Source organism: Arachis hypogaea, chromosome 1 (assembly GCF_003086295.3).
Source record: "Arachis hypogaea cultivar Tifrunner chromosome 1, arahy.Tifrunner.gnm2.J5K5, whole genome shotgun sequence".
Taxonomy (NCBI): domain Eukaryota; kingdom Viridiplantae; phylum Streptophyta; class Magnoliopsida; order Fabales; family Fabaceae; genus Arachis; species Arachis hypogaea.
Genome location: NC_092036.1, coordinates 104,763,214 through 104,784,334, shown reverse-complemented (window position 1 = coordinate 104,784,334; position 21,121 = coordinate 104,763,214). Strand labels below are relative to the sequence as shown.

The window sequence follows — 21,121 nt, the reverse complement described above, 5'->3', positions numbered from 1 at the left end:
TTTTTCTAATTAAAACACTGATCCATTTCTCTTTATTGTTTTTATGGGTTAATAGTTAAATGGATTTGGATTCTCTAAAATTTGAATTTTATTTAGAGAGTAAAATGTGATTTTTTACCATTTATTTTATAGATGAGACTAAGAATAAATATGAGAGAGAAATCATTCAAAGGTAGAAGATCATATTTTACCCTTTAAAGTACAAATTTAAAATTTAGAGGATCTAAATTTTAGTTAAATTAATTCCTGAAAGATAAGATATTTTTTAAATTTATTTTTAAATGATTTTTTCAATCAAATTAGTCTTTTAAAAATTACGAATTAATCATATTTGTCCTCCAGTCATTCCATTAACAATTTTTTTCAAAGATTGATGTTGTAAAACGTTAATTGATACAACAATGCTAGGAAACCAACTCTATATAAGCTAAGAATCAGCCAACTGGTAAATCAGAGGCACTGGTGACTTTAACCGGATGTTGCTACTGATAGGCACACGGATGTTTTTTTTTCTTGTAAATTGGATGGTTTTTGATATGATTTCTATGTTTCATGTGTTACACAATAATAAAACATAATTAATTATATGGAATCAATTAATGACTGATCAAAGAATCTGTTCCGTGATTCTCTCCTAACACTAGCGTATCTTCTCTCATGTTTTAAACGTGGTCAACAATAATTTAAAAAATAAATTAAATTATAAATTAATAAAACTAATTATAATTAATTATGTTGTTCCATTCTTGGCTGATTATTAGTTGGTTTCATATACTTTTTCTAATTGATAACATATATAATACCTAATATGTCTAATTGGGTATTGACTAAATATATTTATGAAAAATTATTAATTTAGTCATTTTCCTTAATTATAAAAATCCTATTCTTAATATGACCTAGTGATATGACTAAATTGATAGATTTTTGTAATTAAATATATTTAGTAAATGTCTAATTGAACATATTATGTGTTATATATGCTATTAGTTAACATTTCACATAATTAATCGTTGACGAAAATTGTGAGTAGAATAACTGAAGGACAGATATGATTAATTCGTAATCGTTGAAGGACCAATTTGATTGAAAAAAATTTTGTGGATGAATTTAAAGAATGCGTTATCTTTTAGGAACTAATTCGGCTATTAATCTTTTTTTTTTATATTGATATGAATTCTAAAAAAAAAGAAATTAGTATACTTTCTTATTAAGTTACATGCTAAATTAAATTGATTTAATTTTATTTACATAATAAAATTATTTAAGATAGACGTATGTAACTTATTTTTATTTAGAATATTTGTATAATTTAAGACGCCAATCATTTTATTATGGTGAATTGACCTAATTTTTTTTTCATGATAAATGGATTATGCATATTAAATTAGGCATGTGTAGCAACAAAAATTCAGATACTATCTTCTTTTATCAATTAACGGTCTTTTATGATATGGTATAAGTGAAATATTTATATGTGCATTAATATGGAAAAAATATTAATCAATGGAACATAACTTGTTATTAATAAGACGAGTAAAGTATTATTTTTGTCCTTAATGTTTGGGATAAATTTTAAAATTGTTCCTAACGTTTCAATTATTCTATTTAAGTTTCTAACATTTTAAAACTGACTCAATGTTGTCCTACCGTTAGGGATCCGTCAACAGAATTGACGGCGAAACAAAATTGAGACGATTTTGAAACGTTAGGGACTTAAATAGGATAAAAATGTTGGGGACAAAAATGATACATAGAAATAAATTTTAATTTTATCTTTTAATAATATCAATTTTTTACTATACATAGTATTCAATTATTTTTTAATCACATCTAAGTAAATTACACTTAATCATATTACTTTTATTTTAAATAAATTAATTTTTTTTATAATTTTACTTTTAAAGTTTTTTAGTTATCATGAAATGTTTATAGAATGACTAGTATATAAACTTACAGAAAAGAAAAAATTAATATATATATATATATATATATATATATATATATATATACAATAAAATGTAAATTATACCTTTTGTCTCTAATGTATCAAAATTTTTTAAAATTATAAAAAAATAAATTTATTTAAAATGAAAGTAATGTGATTAAGTGTAATTTATTTAGATGTAATTAAAAAAATAATTGAATACTATGTACCGTAAAAAAATTAATATTATTGAAAGATAAAATTAAATTAAAATTTATTTTTATGTATCGTTTTTGTTTCCAAAATTTTTGTCATGTTTAAATCCCTAACGTTTCAAAATCATCTCAATTTTATCCCGCCATCAATTTTGTTAATGGATCCCTAATGACAGGACAACATTGAGTCAATTTAAAACGGTAAAGATTTAAATAAGACGATTAAAATGTTTAAAAAAATTTTAGAACTTACCCTAAACGATTAGAAATAAAAACAATACTTTATTCTTAATAAGACATTTATTACAGGAATATTACTTTCGAAAGGGCAAAATAGTAAAAGGAGAGTATTAACTGAACGAAAATATTGCATCAAAATTTAGAAACCATACAAAGTCATAATTTGCTTCTTTTGACTCTTTTAATACATGTATTTTTTTATTTTGTATTACATAATCATTACTGAAATAAATAAATAATTATAGATGTAATAAACATTTATAACTATAAATATCTATTTATCTATTTGTCTATTTACTTTAATATTCTAAAATTAGATTTTTTTCAACTAATAGAAGTGAAGTATCAATTTCTCATAAATTCATTTTTCTGCCAAAATGAATGCACTATTTTCTCTTCTAAATTTATTTTTATAAAAATATATTTATTATAATTATACTATAATTAGTAATAATACATAATTATACTAATTTAGGAAAATATCTTTATTTTTAGAAAGTACTATTTTCATATAATGAAAGCACTATTCTTTCTTCTAAAATTATTTTAAAAAAATATCTTTATTATAATTATATTACAATTAGAATTTAATGAATAATGCATGATTATACTAATTTAGGAAAATATCCTTATTATAATTATATAAAATAATCTACTTAATATACTAAAATTAGATTTTCCTCCAACTAATGAAAGTAAGGTGTCAATTCCTTATGAATTTATTTTCTTTTCAAAATAAAAGTACTATTCTCTCTTCTTAAAAATATCTTTATTAGAATTATATTACAATTAGTATTTAATAAATAATGCATAATTATATTAATTTAGAAAAATATCTTAATTATAATTATATAAAAAATTAAACATAAATTTATAATTCTAATTGCCATAAATATGATACTAACGTTCATAGTGGCAGTGGTAAATTGATATTGTAATAATTAATTTCTATAATTATTTTTGTACTATTAATGGCTATATATAGTGTTTCTTTGTGGTTAATGAGTCTAAATCTAAGAGTTAAAGTATTCTTTTTTTTTTCTAATATATTATTTTTCTTTGATTGGGAAATTGTTTCTAAGGAGCTTTGTAGGTCAAGTTCAAGTCACATCCTCTCCATATTTTTTACATTTGTCCAAAAATATTCGAAGTGGAGCATATAATGAGATTGAATTTTCTCAATTTAGGTTCACTTTTGAAAAATTCGTGTCAACCTTGAAGATGCAATTCAAAAATTGGTAATATATTTAAATTTTCTTCTCTTAAGATTTTTGTATTAAAAATAATTTTATAACATGTTGTGATTTTTTTAGAAACTACCGGCCTTCTGGTGTATTAATGCAATGCCATTGAGGAGAATAAAAGTCAATTTAGTTTGACAATTTTAATAAGAAGATAGTCTGAATTTATATGAATTCCAAGTGTTCGATCTTATGATGTTATTTCGGTTGGTTGTTACGAGAATGACTCTAATTTATACGTATCTAAATATTAGAATAGATTAAATATTATTTAAATAATTTAGTTCTAATATTGATATTTGATTAAATTAGTTTTAGAAAAATTTAAATTATTGTCTCAATTTATATATTATGACTATTCTTTTTGAATATGTTATTTTTAAACTTTTTAATATGAAATTTTTTTCTTTTTTTTATCTTTAAGTTTGTTTTCTTTTTTGGATATATGTATCACATTTTTTTGTCTTTTAGACTAGTAATGCAATTATTAAGATAAATGTAATTCATCAATAGATTATAATAATTAAAAGTTTAATTATATTGTGTGGACACAAGCTTGATTAATTAAGATTAAAGCGTGAAAAAGAAAAAAGAATCACAATACGTGGTTTTGCTTTCTTGCTAATATATAAAAATATGTGAAAGAAAAAAAAATTATAATATCACCATTTAAAAAAATTGTTAATCATGCATATAAAAAAGGATCAGAGCATATGCATAGATATAAAAAATAAAAAATTATTATTCAATTGTAGAATAAAAAATAATCATATATATATATATAATTATAACAAAAAAATAATTAATATATATGATTTAAATTTTTATATGTACAATTAATATATATATATATTTAGAATTTTTTAACAAAATTAATATATATGTATAAATAAATAAATAAATTATTATAATTTATGAAAATTACACGTACAACATAATAATAAAGAATAAAAAAATTATCAAATAATTGTAGACTAAAAAAAAATTAATCACGATAAAAAAATAATTAATATATATAATTTAAATATATTTACATACAATTAATATATATATATATATATATATATATATATATATATATATATAAACTACATAAAGAAGTATTTAGAATTATTTAACAAAATAAATATATTTTAAAATTTTTTATTATTAACTAAACAATTGATATATATATATATATATATATATATATATATATATATATATATATATATATATATATATATATATATATATATATATATATACGAAAATTAGTATGATTATAAATGTTATTACACGTATGATAGTATTAATGGAATAAGAAAATCATTGAATGATTGTAGGTAAACAAAAAATTATAAACAAAAAATTAAAAAATAATTAATATATGTCACTTAATATATATGTATACTTAAATAAGAAAAGATTTAAAATTATTTAAAGAAAATAAATACATATATCCTACGAATAAAAAAATTATTGACTAATTGATCGATATATACTAGTAATATAAATAAAAAAAACTATTAAATAAAAAATAGTATGTTTTTAGTTTTGGGAATAAAACGTAAATAATTATAATAATATAATAATTTGTTTAATTATTAATATTTATAATTGTTATTTTAAATCACAAGTTAAAAAAAAGTAGATTAACAAAAATAATTAATAATTTTATTAGAGTTGATACACATAATATTAAATTAAGAAAAAATGAACGCATAACATATTGTTTTTTTATTAATCAAATTACTATAATTCAAATTAATTTCAATAAAATAATTTAAAATTATAATTTCAACCTTATCAAATGCATAGTACGAATTATTGAACAATTTATTATCATGTACATGGCATGAATTATTAAACAATTTCTCATGTGTTTTTTTTTTCAAAATAAAAATATTATTTTTACTTATAATTATTATTTTTTATCAATTCTTTTATTTAAATACTAATATTATTTAATTTTTTTATTTTTATTTCTCATATTTATTAAAAATTCCTTTTCAATATTTTAGGTATTAATTGTTGTTATTTGATTAACTTATTTTAGGTATTAAATTATTAAAATTTTAGATATTAATTATACCTCAATCACGATATTAAGACTTTGAACATAATTTCAATTTAATTTTGGACAATATCAAATATATATATATATATTTATATGTGATATTTTAGGTATTAATTATTATTATTTATTAACTTATTTTAGGTATTTAATTATTAAAATATTAGATATTAATATTTTATTTACCGTGTTAAGGCTTTAGACATAATCCCAATTTAATTTTGGACAATGTCGGAACCAAATATATATAATATTAAATTAGAAGAGTAGCTTTTAATTTTACATAAAATAATATAATAAATATAGAGTATAAATAAATTTACTTGACAAATATAATTATTCATAGTGTGATATTTTATTACGATAACATATCTTTGTGTATCGGCTCTCTATATAGCAATAATATATATATATATATATAGTTTATTATTTTTCTATCAGATGATATATTTATTATTATATTTTAAATTTAGAGTTTTTTTATTTAATATTGTGGTGAAAGAATGGCAAGCAAAAAAAATATGAGAATATTCTAAACATAATTACCGCTAATCTTTTTTTCTTTAGTTTTTAAATATATTATTTTATTTATTTATTTAGAGTAATAACTAAATTTATTATAATTGTAGTACAATTACCTTTAAATTATTAGTATTATTAGTATATTTTTAAAACTATTGACATATTATTAGTATATATAATAAGCAATACTAAATTTTCTTTCATATTTATCATTTAAAAAATTTATAATTTTGATATAGTCTTTATTCTATTTTTTTTCATACCTAATGACTATTAACTATGATTCTATCAATAATATCACCTATAATAGATTATACAAAGAGAAAGTATGGAAAATAAAGACAAGAATTATAAAGTTATAGAAAGTTTCATCCAAGTTTAACAAGAGCAAGATAACTTACATAAAAATAGTTCTAATAGATGATAAAATTAGTTGATTTATTTACTAAATTTTTTCAAATAATACTAAGTTCAATTTATAAATAGAGTTTAATTTTGATGCACTGACAGTGTAAAGCATTTTACACAGTTGTGCAATCACATCCGTTCTTTTGGATGACTATTCACGCGGTCAATGTGAAAGGTATTTATTTTTATTGATGTGTCATTATGTAATTGGATGCACGTGTAAAACTACTTTACAGTGTCAATGCATCAAAATTAAATTCTTATAAGTATTTGTAGTTTCATATCTTAAGTTAATTTTATAAATACACTATTTTACAAGTTAAAGATAATTCTTTTTAATAGTTTTGTAAATGTTAATAGCTTTTATATTTAATTTATTTTGAAGTAAGATAAAATTCATTGTTCAATCAATAATTATTTGACAAAAATATTTTAGAATGAATTGGTAGAAAAGAAGGTCTATATCTTCTCAAATTTTGAGATTGAGAAATCAATGCAAATTTTTTTTCTTTATGTATTACTATTTACTCTTTTAATTCTCGGTTTCATTCAAAAATGAGAAAAAAAATAAGATGTACACTATGAAATCAATTTACAATCTAATTACTTGATCATCTATATGATCACCAAACAACCGAATACATAATTTATTCTCTAATTTATAAAATTTAACAAAGATATTGGTAAACATATTGGTTTCACATTTATTATATATTTTATTTATTTATGTTATATTTGTAATTATATTATATTTATTTTTATCAATATATTTTTTTTAAAAAAATACCGTTAGTGTTAGCACATGGTGTATTAAATAAATTAAATGATAGAAATACGTAACTATTTTTTTTTCAATCAAGATTCAGTAAACTGACTTGTAATATCAATATATTAATAGTAAGGTGGAAAAAAATGTAATATTATATCAAAGAAATTTGTTTAAATTATAATTATAATTTATGATTGAAATCATAATTTAAATATTTTAAACGAGATAATTTCATTTAGAGAATTTATAATTCAAACATAATTTTTATATATTTAATAGCTACATTCGAGTTAATACATTTAATACTATATTTAAAAAAATACGAACAATGCACATCATATTATTTATTTATTAATTAAATTATTATAATTTAAATTAATTTTAATAGAATAATTTAAAATTATAATTTCAATTTTATCACGTACATCGGTTAATACACTTGTTATATATATAAATTATAGAACGAAAATACTAAGCAGCCAAATATTATTTTTACACCAAGTCCAACTAAATTACGTTTATGTAAACGTGCGTTATTCCTTTTGTATTCGATATTTATCTATGTTATCTTTTTCTTTTTTGTTTGTATCTTTTTGTTTGAAAATTATTATTTTTTAATTTATTTATAGACAATATATATATATATATTAATTATAATCACAAATTAAATTATTTTATATTAAATAATTTATATAACGATGATTTTAATTATTGTCATAAATAATAAATTGAATAAGTCATTATTATTTTTGATTTAGAATAATTAAATAAGACTAAAAAAAAAGATATTATTTTATTTGGATATCAATTAGTCATAAATGGTAAATTAAATAAATTATTATTATTTTTGATTTAGAATTTAAACCAGAATATACTAATTTATTAGTTAAATTATACAGTTGGTCCCTATATTGTTACTGAAATTACAAATTGATCTATATACACTACAATAAATAAGGGTTTTCGCAACGGTAAAAAAACGTTGCCGTAGATTGAAAAACCGTTCTTAAAACTTTAGGCAACGCTTCGACAACGGTTTTTGACCTGTGGTATATGCGGTCGTTGCCAATGTTCAAAGGCAACGGTTGTTTACCTAAAGCAACGGTAACAAAAAATTTTTTTTGCCAAAGTTACTAGTATAGGCAACGGTTTTGAAAGAAAATTTTAAACAACGGTTTCGAACTGTTACTCGATAAGCAACGGATTTAAACCGTTCTCTTTCATGATCCAATGATTTAAAACCATAACTGAATAGGCAACGGTTTTAAAATGTTGTAGTTTTATTATTCACAAAGCTATCGATTTTAAAGCGTTACTGTTGGTGTCATTTTTTGGCAACGGTTTTAATACCATTGCCATTTTATAGTCGTCTAAGACAACGATTTTAAAGCATTACCATTGGTGTCATTTTTTGGCAACGGTTTTAATTTTAATTTTTTATTTTTATTTAGTATCAATAAATAATTTAAACTATTTAAATCATGTCACTAGAGAAAAATAATTGAACATTTTTCATCAAATTTGACTTACAAAAATTGTTGTAAGATCCACAATCACATTATATTATTTGCTAGTAAGAATAAAATGTGTACATTTCCTTAAGTTTCTAAAAGAAATAATACTAATATTCTCACTTGAACACATTTCCAAATAGCTTCTTTATCTTTAGTCCCCTTTCAGTTTGTATAAATTAATGGACAAAAATCTGAATTTCTTGCTACTGTGCCAAAAAATTTACTCAAGTTGTTTACAGCTTCATCAATAAGACTAATTACCCATTCTTCAATATCTAAAGTAATTTTTTTTCTATCTTCCAACTGTCCTGCATGAATCTTCAAGCATTGTGTAAGTCCTCGTGTTTTTTCACTGTTGTCTGTATACAAAAAGACTAATTAAAATGATCATAATATATTCAAAGAGACTAAAACATTAATATTTTTAGCATTATATACCATCCCTCTCTTATTGATTTATATATATTTAATTGAAAAAAAAACAACTTCATCCATTTAGTCAAATGAATAAAATTTCATAATTTCACTATTGCTAATGATTTATTCTAGCTGCGTAGGAAACTAGAATCTGCTTCTAAAATTAAAGTCAAAGTGTAAAAAGAGTCAGAAAGATCCTTTTTTTATATCATATCATAGTATGTGCATGTACCTTTTCTTGTATAATTAATGAGTACAGATTCTATTCAGATATTCATCTCATTTCAGTGACAGATTTATCATTTGATAAAATATAAATTGTAATGTGAAAATAGCCCATCATATGCAGCAATATATATACGTGAACTATAAAGTGTGAATTTGTGCGTGTGTGGGGAACTAGCCCACCATATGCAACTACGCAAACATAATAATTTTATATCAACTGAAGTGTGAAATTGAAATAAAGAAAATTTAAAAATATTATAATAAGTTATGAGTAATATCTATTTTGCTTAAATTGATATCGGCCTCATTTGTAAAAGTTTTCTCTCTTAATTCAATGAATGACAAATAACTAAAAACTTTTCTAAAAAAGAAAGAAGAAGGAATGAACTAGGACTACATAGAAAAGATGCAGAAGCTAGAAAAATAAGTAGCTTGTAGTGAAAGTAAACTGAACTATTATTTAAAAATGATAGCACTTACACCTCAATTACATAGAGAGAGTTATTTATAGTCTAGTGCACTAAGTAAAAGTTACAAACTCTCATAACTGCTATAAGAAAACTAACTATTTTAACATTCGAGTCTTGATTTTCTTGTTCGGATTTTGCTATTTAACTTGAGTCTTGATTTTATTGAAAGCCTAACTCAAATTAATCAATTTAAGTAAATTATTCGTGCTTATTAATGAAAATAACAAAAAGCCATGTCCTTCCACACAACCATTTTAATCATTATGTTCACCAACAAACACTCTTTTTCAACCCATCCTGCCGCCCCCACCAATTAATAGATCTAATAAATTATTTATTAAAATATATCTCTATTATACAAATAAGTCATTATATATAAATCTTTAAGAACAATAAATTTAAAGAAAAATGATGTCATAAAATATTTTTAAGGAGACCAAAAATTTACCTTTCACAGTATTGTCTATGACCTCAGCCTCAGTTAGATTAATATAATCTTTATCCTGCTCCTCTATATTATCTCTTTCATTCTCATCCAATTGCTCTTTATCTAGAGTGTAGCTTAATGTCTAAGATAGTGGCAGTTACAGAGAGACGCACTATTTGATTTCCTTTTTTTGGTTTTAAAGAGACAAACTATAACAGCAACAACGAATAAAAAATATAAGCAATTCATAACCATAACTCTAATATTAATATTATTATCACTTCCATGACTACACACTAGCATTAGCACCTATAAATCAAACAAAACCCACTAAAGACACTAGTTACCACGTAACAAAAGCACCTTCAACCTATCTACCGGCACAAATAGACAAATTCACTATACTTAGTGAACCAAAACACTTTTCTGATTTATGACATCTAAAAATTAACAACAAAATCAAACTTATTTGCATTGAATAGTTCAAAGAAACACAAAATAATTGTGGTAATATTTTTCTATTTTAAATCAATGACCAAAACAGAACATTAACCAAAATTAATATTAAAAACAACACAAAATCAGAACATGTTCAGATAACTAATTATCAAATCAAAATTAGAATAGCACTATACTAAATCAATATTAAAATCAAAATAGCATTTCCAGAGAACCAATTCCAAATCAAAATCACACAGCATTATACTAAATCAATATAAAATTAATATTAAAATAAAAACAAAACTAGAACAACATTTTTAGAGAACTAATTACCAAATCAAATAATGGCAATAGAACAAAATTTAATACAACCATTTTCATCATCATGCTCACCAACAAACACTCTTTTTCAACCCACCCTGCCGCCCCTACCAATTAATAGATCCAATAAATTATTTATTAAAATATATCCCTATTATACAAAGAAGTCATCATATATAAAATTTTCACAGGAGTAAATTTAAAGAGAAATGATGTCATAAATGATTTTAAGAAAACCAAAAATTTATCTTTCACAGTATTGTCTATGACCGTAGCCTCAGTTGGATTAATATAATCCTTGTCTTGCTCCTCTATATTATCTCCTTTATTTTTATCCAATTGCTCTTTACCTGTAGTGTAGCTCAATGTCTAAGATAGTGACAGCTACAGAGAGACGCACTATTTGATTTCCTTTTTTTATTTTAAAGAGACAAACTACAACAGCAATAAAGAATAAAAATATAAGCAATTCATAATCATAACTCTAATACTAATGTTACTATCACTTCTATGACTACACACTAGCATTATCACCTATAAATCAAACAAAACCGATCAAAGACACTAGTTACCACGTAACAAAAGCACCTTCAACCTATCTACTAGACAAATTCACTATACTTAGTGAACCAAAACACTTTTCTTATTTATGACATCCAAATATTAACAACAAAACAAACTTATTTGCATTGAACAGTTCAAAGTGACTCAAAATAATTGTGGTAATATTTTTCTATTTTAAATCAATGACTAAAACAGAGCATTGACCAAAATCAATATTAAAAACAACAAAAAATTAGAACAACATGTTCTGATAACCAATTACCAAATCAAAATTAGAATAGTACTATACCAAATCAATATTAAAATCAAATTAAAATTTCCAGAGAACCAATTCCAAATCAAACTCACACTGCATTATTCTAAAGCAATATAAAATTAATATTAAAATCAAAACAAAACCAGAACAACATTTTCAGAGAACTAATTACCAAATCAAATAATGACAATAGAACATAACTCAATGCTATTAGGAAAAAACAGAATAGAACAGCAATAGCAGAGTAACCTATGGTGATCATGAAGCATGACGGTGATGGAAACAATGGCAGTGGCAACGATGAGACAGCGTGTCCTACTTCTCCGTTACAGCCTCCTTCGCGCGTCACTCCCCCTGGTCTCGGATGCGTCTTCTTCTTCAGCAGCAATGAAACCAATCGGCGACCACAACCCCGAGCAGAAAAGGCGATGGAAACAACGCATGACTTTCCTTCTCTCGCACGCATCACAGTGGCGACAGCGGCTTCCTCTGGCAAGCACGAATCAACGATGATGGCGGTCTCTGTGGCGACGGTAGAGAGACGCGACGGTGACGGCGCGAGACAGCGCCCCTTCCTTCTCTTCCCTCGCGCTAGCTTCGACGGGTCAACAACGATGGAGGTGCGGTGCGAGCTCTCCCACTCCTCCTCGCGTCATGTGGCAATGACGGTAGCGGTCTCCCCTTCCCCCGCCGGCGACCTCTTCTCCCTTTCTCTTTCCCACGGTGCTTAGCTTCTTTCTCTCTTCTCTGCGTTTTCTTATAAAGGGATGGGGTTATAGGAAATGGATCCTCTCCATTTTTTTGAACGCTTGAGAGAATAAAGTGTGATCTCTCACTTTTAATTCTATAAGTGGGACCAAAATTAAATATATTAATCACATTTTATAAAATATAATTTAAATTTAAAATATTAATTATTCAAATTAAGTGATATAACTTTTCATTATTTTTCTATTACCGGAACTTTAATTCTAATTTATAAAATAACCAATTATAATAAAATTACGCAAGAATTTTAAATAGCTTAAACTCAATATTTATAAAATCAATTTAATCATTCTTAACATATTATTTTCTAAAAATAAAAAACTCGAATTAAATCATAAATTATTCGTAATAAAAGTTACTTAACTTAAATTATACAATTCTTTCTTATTTTTCAATTATTGAAATTATGTGAAACATTCAAATATAATAAAAATTATAATAAAATTCTAATTAATTTAAACTTAAATTTTTATGAAACTCTAATTAATTATCCTCGGTAAAATAATTTTCCTTAAATAAAATTCTCAACAATTATAATAAATTATAAATAACTCATTATTTAATTTTCCAAAAATTTGGGTTGTTATAACTCTGAGTCTGATGGCCTGGGTTGGTGTAGGTTAAGGTTACGTTGATGGTGGAGGGAGGAAGAGCGCGCTCTGATTTTCTTTTTTTTTTGAAGAGATCAGAGTTCTTGATTATCTTAGAGGGAAAATTTTTCAATAAATATATAATATTTATTATAAATTTATTTTAATTTCATTTTTTTTAAAAAAATATTTGTTATGTATTTATAACAATAGCTTTTGAGTATTTTATAAATTCAGTATTTATAGAAAAATAATTTTAATTCATATGATTATTTAAAATTATTTTTATTTTTATTGTTTAATTTGTATAATTATTTAAATAATATTAAAAAATTTTTGTTTCATAAACAATTGTTGTAACGGTTATAAAATCGTTCTTTAAAATAGTCAAAGATTAACGATTTTATTTCATTACTATAGCATAATGAAAAATTGAACTTCAACAACAACATTGTAAAAACTGTTGTCTAAAACCATCTAATAGAAGGATTTTAAAGTGTAGCATTTTGGCAACAGTTTTTATGCGTTTTCTTTGTACAATTATTTAAACAACGATAAAAAACCGTTGCTTAAATACAAATCATGGTAATGGTTATAAAACCATTCTTTAAAATAGTCAAAGAGAACGGTTTTAATTTGTTACTATAAAATAATAAAAAAGTTGAATTCAACAGTAACACTATAAAAAATCGTCGTTTAAACCTATCTACGAGATCGGTTTTAAGGTATTGCAAAATTTGGCGTTGCTAAAGGCCATATTTGTTGTAGTGATATTTTAAAAGTTTGTAATTAGGTCCATGTACAAAAATATAATTTTGTAATTAGGTAGGTCCTTAATGACGTTTGTCGTAAAAAAAATGCACATTTACCATAATGTCCTCTTCTTCCTCTTCTCTGTTTTCTTCCTCCTCCTCTCTTCAGCGTTTCCTCCTCCTCTCTTCAGCGTTTCTGTTCTTCTTCTTCCATTACCACGCTGAGCCACCACTGCCAAAGCCCGCTCCCGCCTCCTTCTTCCATTATCCCTTCTCTCCCCCGCTTCTCCTCCCTTCTTCCATTTCCTCCACAAATCAACATAAAAATAGTAGCTCATTTTATCACAATCATATAAAAATAGTAATAAATTAACATATTATAATTCAATAATTGAATAGCTAAAAAAAGAAAATTAATTTTTTTATAATGTAAAAGAAGAACGCAGGAGAAGGAGAGGAATTCGTGAGCACAGATGCGGTGGATCCGGCACAACCACAGTGAACCGAGGTAAGAGATAGAAAACGCTGGGGTGGGGTGCTATTTTAGAAAGTGAACTGGACCAACACACCTAAACAGAAACCTGACTCGGACAAGGCCCATCCTCAACACAACCATCGCAACTTAGTTCATTGTTTTCGTCGCGCCTCTTCTGCTGTACACCATGGCTGTCGCGTGTAAGGCGTTGTATATATTCTTCAGGTTGCAGAGCAATTCCTTGGTGATTTCTTAGATGGATTAAATCCCCTAGAAAATTTAACGAACGAAATGATGAAGACGGAGAAGGATAGTGGATGTTCTTGCAGGGAACAAAAGAAGGTTTCCATGGCCAAGAACGTTGTTAAGCGTTACAACAACGATGCAATTTTTCAGCCCCTCCACGATATCATATCCAATCGTGTCTCTCTGTCTCTCGTTGTCACTAATTTTTTTTCCTGGCCAAACACAAAACTTCCTAACGTCATGTGTTTTTTAGAAGAGTTTTTGTTCCATGGTGAGGCCTGCGAAACCGCAAGTATCTTTCGATGAAACCATCTGCAGCTATCCGAGCTCCGAGGAAGAGGAGCAGGTCGACCTACAAATCAATGAAGAGGAGGAGGAGGAGCTTGAGGTGGTAGCTCGTCAAGCTATATCCCGTCGTCGCCAAAGATGCTATGAGCAGTCGAGAGTTGTTGCGTTTAGAGTTGGGATGGGGGCGGTGGTGGAGGGTGGAGGGTGGAGGGGTGGAGGGTTAGGTTTGGTGATAATGTAAAGGTAAAACACAAGACGGTGGACGATGGGGTAGGGGTGGAGGGTGAGGTGCTGTTTTGAAAAGTGAAAAAAGTGAGAGTGAGAGAGGTGGGGAGGGGTGGGGTGGGTTCAGATAGTCTAGGGAGTTTTTGGTCATTTTCAAATGGTTAAATTATATATATAGTTGATCCATATACTTTCACTAAAATTACAAATTAGTCCTTACTGTCAAACACGTGTAACTCACATGTTTAAAATAGCGAATATGCTGATGGGTATTCTGTTAAATCAAACATTATTTGAATGGTGGGGACTAAATTACAAATTTAATTTTGTTTAGGGACCAATCACAAATTTTTAAAGTGTAGAGACCAATTTACAATTTCAGTAAAAGTATAGGAACCAACTGTGTAATTTAACCTATTTTATTTGGATTTCAATTATTGTCATAAATGGTGAATTGAATAGCTCATTATTACTTTTAATTTGAAATTAAATGAGAATAAAATTAAAGATACTATATTATTTGGGTCAAATATACTATTTTATTTGACAATATCTGTAATTTTATTCTCATTTAATTTCAAATAAAAAATAATAATAAATTATTTAATTTATCATTAATGATAATAATTAAAATCACTATGATATAAATCATTTAATATCAAATAACTTAATTTTCTATTATAATTAATATATATTGTTCATAAATAAATTAAAAAATAATAATTTTTTAACATTTTTTTCTCTATTTTTTTTTTGCGTCTTCTCCGTTTTCTTTTGTATCATCATGGTCTATATTTTTTTCCTTCTCTATCTCAAAAAGAACAATAACAAGAGGAGGAGGAACAAAAAAAGGTATGTCTAAAATGAGCTCAATATTTATGTGTTTATTGAATGTGTCACATTTATATAAATTATTAGATTTGTTTAGATTAAAATTAAAGGCTAATATAAAAGAAGAGCATTGATAGACTCTAATAAATACAGAATATTATAATACATAAATAAATACATTAAATGACAATATTTTAATACAAAATACTTTAAATGACAACAAAATCTTTTATTCTTAAATAATTAAATATAAAATATATAAATACAAAATATCTAAATATTTTTTATTTATTAAAATTAATTATTATACAATTTTTTATAATATTAAAAAATTAAATTAAAATAATATTTTAAATTATAACATAAAAATATAAAATAATTAAAATTTTATTTTATATTACTTAACAAATAATTAGATTATTATAGTCAAAATTTATTAACTAACTATTTTTATTAAAGATATTATTATATAATATAATTTTTTATAAAAATATTTTTAAAATATAATTTATTTAAAATATTATATATAATACATGATATATATATACGTAGATTTTACAATCCTATATATACGTAAATTATATTTTTAATGACATAATAATACACGTAAATGTATATATATAAAAAAATTACTCTTATTAGTATATAGGAATTAAATTCGTACCTAATGAATAAATTATTATAGAAAAAAAATAAATTTGATGAAATGATTCCATAAAGATTTTTTTCATTTCATTTTTCTTCAGCACACTACCCAAATAAAACTCTCACAGTGAAGTATGCTGAAGAAAACTAAACAGGACTTAAGAATCAATTAAACTGACATTATTCGATATAGAAGTATCTGAAATGTGTTAAATAAAATTAATAGTCTAATAAGTAATAACTAACTAATTACTATTAACTTATATATAAAAAAATATATTTTATTTAAAATATTATATATAATACATGATATATATATATATATATATATATATATATATATATATATACGTAGATTATATAATCCTATATATACGTGAATTATATTTTAAAAATATTTTTATAAAAAATTATATTATATAATAATATTTTTAATAAAAATAATTAATTAATAAATTTTAAATATAATAATTTAATTATTTATCAAATAATATAAAATAAAATTTTAATTATTTTATATTTTTATGTTATAGTTTAAAATATTATTTTAATATAATTTTTTAATATTATAAAAAAATTTTGTATAATAATTAATTTTAATAAATAAAAAATATTTAGATATTTTGTATTTATATATTTTATATTTTATTATTTAAGAATAAAAGATTCTGTTGCTATTTAAAGTATTGTGTATTAAAGTATTTATTTAAAGTATTTATTTATGTACTATGATATTCTCTATTTATTAGAACCCATCAATACTCTTCTTTTATATTAGCCTTTGATTTTAATCTAATAAAATCTAATAATTTATATAAATATGACACATTCAATAAGCACATAAATGTTGAACTCATTTTAGACATACCCAACAAAAAAAAACCTAACAATTCAATAATATTCAAGCATTTGTTATAGACAAAAATATCCACTATCAATTTAGAAATTTAATATAATAAAAGATAGATAAGTAAACTAACAGAAAAACATATATGAATTTTGTCGTAGATACTATATCGTGATTAAAAAATTTTGTGTTATGGTCAAAAAATAAATTTTTGATATTATTTTTATTTATGATAATTTTTAATTGGTTAAAAAATTTTGTGTCATAATTAAGAAATTTCTAGTGTTGTAGTTAAGTGGTTTGGATGTTAATTTTTTGTTTATGTTTTTTTTTTCAAACAGCGCGTCATTATTTTAATAAAGAATATCTTTCTTCAATGAAAAATATTTTTTTATTTTTTAGTGTGTTTGGTAAATTTTTAGTAGTAAAATTAAAATACTAGAAAAATAAATTTTTTTTTGAGAAATTGTAATTTTTATTTTTCTAAAAGATATTTTTTTTAAAAAATTATATTTTTCATGTAATAAATAAATAAAAAGTATTTTTATATTGTTATACTCAAACATAATTGATAAATAAAAATTTTTTTTACATGAGATATTTAAACATAAAATTACTTTTATTTTTACATAAGATCTTTAAAAAAAATCATTCGAATTTTTTCTTTAAATCCAAACAAACCTTAAAAAAATAAAAATAAAAATAAAATAAAATAAAATAAAATATGCTGCAATGACACGAAAAGAAGGCAGAGGAGAAGAAAAAACGTAAAGCAAATAATTTGTTGAACTTAGAATCACAAAACTTGTTTTAATTTATTATACAACTAATATTTTTACTCGTAATACTATTATGAGAATATAAATCTTTTAAAATTACTTCGATTATGATATTATAGATTATGACACAAAAAATTTATAGCATTAAACTACTTTTATAAAATGATCGTAAGGGACAAAAGTCCCTGTTAGCTAAGAAGACCGGAGTCTTAAACAAAATTAAATAATAAGATTTTTAGTTGTTATTTTTAATTGAAAGAGTTTAATTTTTTTACTTAATTTTAATATTCGTTATCTAAAATTTGAAAGAATTTAACGTGTATATTTTTATATTTGATTAGATATTAAGTTTGTTGCAAAAATAGAAATAATTAATTTTTATGCTTACTATTTAAAAATAATATTTTTTCTATATATATAAAAATATAATTAGATATTAACATAAAAAAATTTATATTGATAGTTATAAATATTAACTCATTTTTTTAAAACAATTGAATTTTGATTTTAACTTTTAATCATAATATTAGTATTTTTTTTAAAATTATATATAATAAATTTTTAAAAGAAAAGAAGTGAAATTATATATTAAAAATATAAGCAGTAAAAATTTAAAATTAAATAAAAAATATGTATATAATAATATTTTTTATTTAAATTATATTATGATGTTAATTTTATTTTTTGTTCATAAAGGTAGAAAAAAATAAAGAATGAGAGAAAAAAGAGAGAAAGATAAAGAAGAAGAATGAAAGAGGGAGTTTGTTAATTTTGGAAGTTAAGAAAATTTTTTATTTCAATTATAATGAAAATATCTGGTGACACATTTTGATTTGTCAAATTACTAATATAAATATGAATTATAAATTATATATAGAGTGGAAAAGATAAAGAGAAATAGAAAAAAAGATAGAGGTAGATAAGAAAATATAAGAAAAATGTTTACTAATTTTAGAGAAAAATATTTTCTCTAAATTTTAATAACAAAGTGTCATATGACACATTTTAGTTATTAAATTAGTTAGTAATATATAAATATAATATATAATATAACTATATTTTAATTTTAATATTTTAATTTTAATTTAATTTAAATACAATTAGAGAATATTATGTTATATATTTTGATTATCAAATTCGTAATTAGTTATTGATAATGATATATAAAAGAGATAGAATAAATAAAAAAATAAGAGAAATAAAGTAAGTGAAAAAATTAAAAAGAAGAAAGAATTCTTTAATTTTAAAAAAAAAATTTAATTTCATGATATCTCACACATTTTAACCTTAAAATTAGAGATATATAATAGATATAATAAACTACAGATCATTACTCAGTAGTCATAATGCAACAGAGTCGTGTTAGTCTTTCCAGCATACGAAAATGACAAATAAGCAGGAAGCTAATACCATCCATATTGTTAAACATGAAAGAAAAGAAAAGCGAAAAAAGAATAAAAGACACGCAGATGATGATGACGATCACTGACACTTCATAGATCCGCGTAGTGCATGCACCATGGATGTAAATTTAAAGGCACACTCTACTGTATAAATTAAAATGGTATAGAGAGAGAAAATAAATTCTTTTTATAGTTATTTTTTATTATTTTATTATTATTCAAAATATGGGTCCTATTTTTTTCAATTCTTTTTCATCCCATAAAAAGAAAAATCTATAAACTTATATCTTTACCATATAATTCACCAAATTTAAATATCGTCAGGGCACGGCAAAGAGATCCATTGCCTACAGTTCTTAAGAATGATCCTTACGGAGAGTGGAATGTCGAGGTTGCTGCCGAGAACGTTGTCTTTAAGGGCAATGCAAACACATAGAAGGGCATCAATCTTAACCAGGGGTGCAAGAAAATGACAGCATGGCTGCTGTGGTTTACCCTTTGGACCTGTGGCCAACACTGGGGCGCACGCCGCTAATTGTCGGGTATCAATAGGGCATTGTTGGCCCGCCGCATGCCATGAAGGCACCACGGTGGTAGAATTCACGGTGGTGAATAGAAAGAGGAGGAAAAAGAAAAAAGATACGGATGTAACATTTTTGTTGGAAGCCATCTCAATTTAGTTTAAATAGAGAATATGTAATTTTTTGATGTGGTTTGGAGGTGAGAATTGAGGATTTTGCGCTTATTTATAAGGGAAGAATTTGTGGAGTTTATTATTTTTAGTGGTGTATTAAGTTTTTATTTTTTAATCAATAATACAACAATGTTTATTTTCTCTCACATCTATAGTTTGATACTCTAAGACTTTCTCTTTCATCATTTATTAGTTTATTTCATCTTAGATTTAGAGAATTTTTATTTTAATAAATAAATTAATTATAATAATTACTGAAATAAATAATTTAAAAAATATTTATCGAAATAAATATTTTTTATTTTATTTACACGGTAAACGAGATAATTTTGCATGTATCTTGTTTATAGTGTAAACTAAATACGTGTGGTTTTTCAATTTTTATATATTTTATTTACATTGTAAACGAGATATATGTATTTATAAATAATTATATATAATTTTTGAAAATAATAAAAAATATTAATGATTTAAATTGGTCCAAACTCTTCTAAATAAAATATTTCAAATAATAAGAAAGACAAACGATTTTAAATGATAAGAAAGATGGAACACGTTTACT

At 23.4% G+C, this 21,121-nt stretch overlaps 1 protein-coding gene across 1 annotated transcript; it reads right to left on the bottom strand.

Moving 5' to 3' along the window:
* Window positions 1–19,796: 19,796 nt before the first annotated feature.
* Window positions 19,797–20,535, bottom strand: LOC112765578 (cortical cell-delineating protein). Its single transcript, XM_025811503.1, has 2 exons — window positions 20,239–20,535; window positions 19,797–19,865 (listed from the first exon to the last, which is right to left on the bottom strand). The coding sequence occupies exons 1-2, from the start codon at window positions 20,533–20,535 to the stop codon at window positions 19,797–19,799; spliced, it is 366 nt and encodes a 121-aa protein (XP_025667288.1).
* Between the last annotated feature and the right edge of the window lie 586 nt (window positions 20,536–21,121).

What these genes read in the sequence shown, in the direction of transcription:
- LOC112765578 (XM_025811503.1), bottom strand. Translation starts at nt 20,535, where the DNA reads ATGGCTTCCAACAAAAATGTTACATCCGTATCTTTTTTCTTTTTCCTC. An exon ending in ACCTCGACATTCCACTCTCC is followed by an intron (nt 19,866 to 20,238) that starts GTAAGGATCATT and finishes GGATGGTATTAG; the next exon opens with CTTCCTGCTTATTTGTCATT.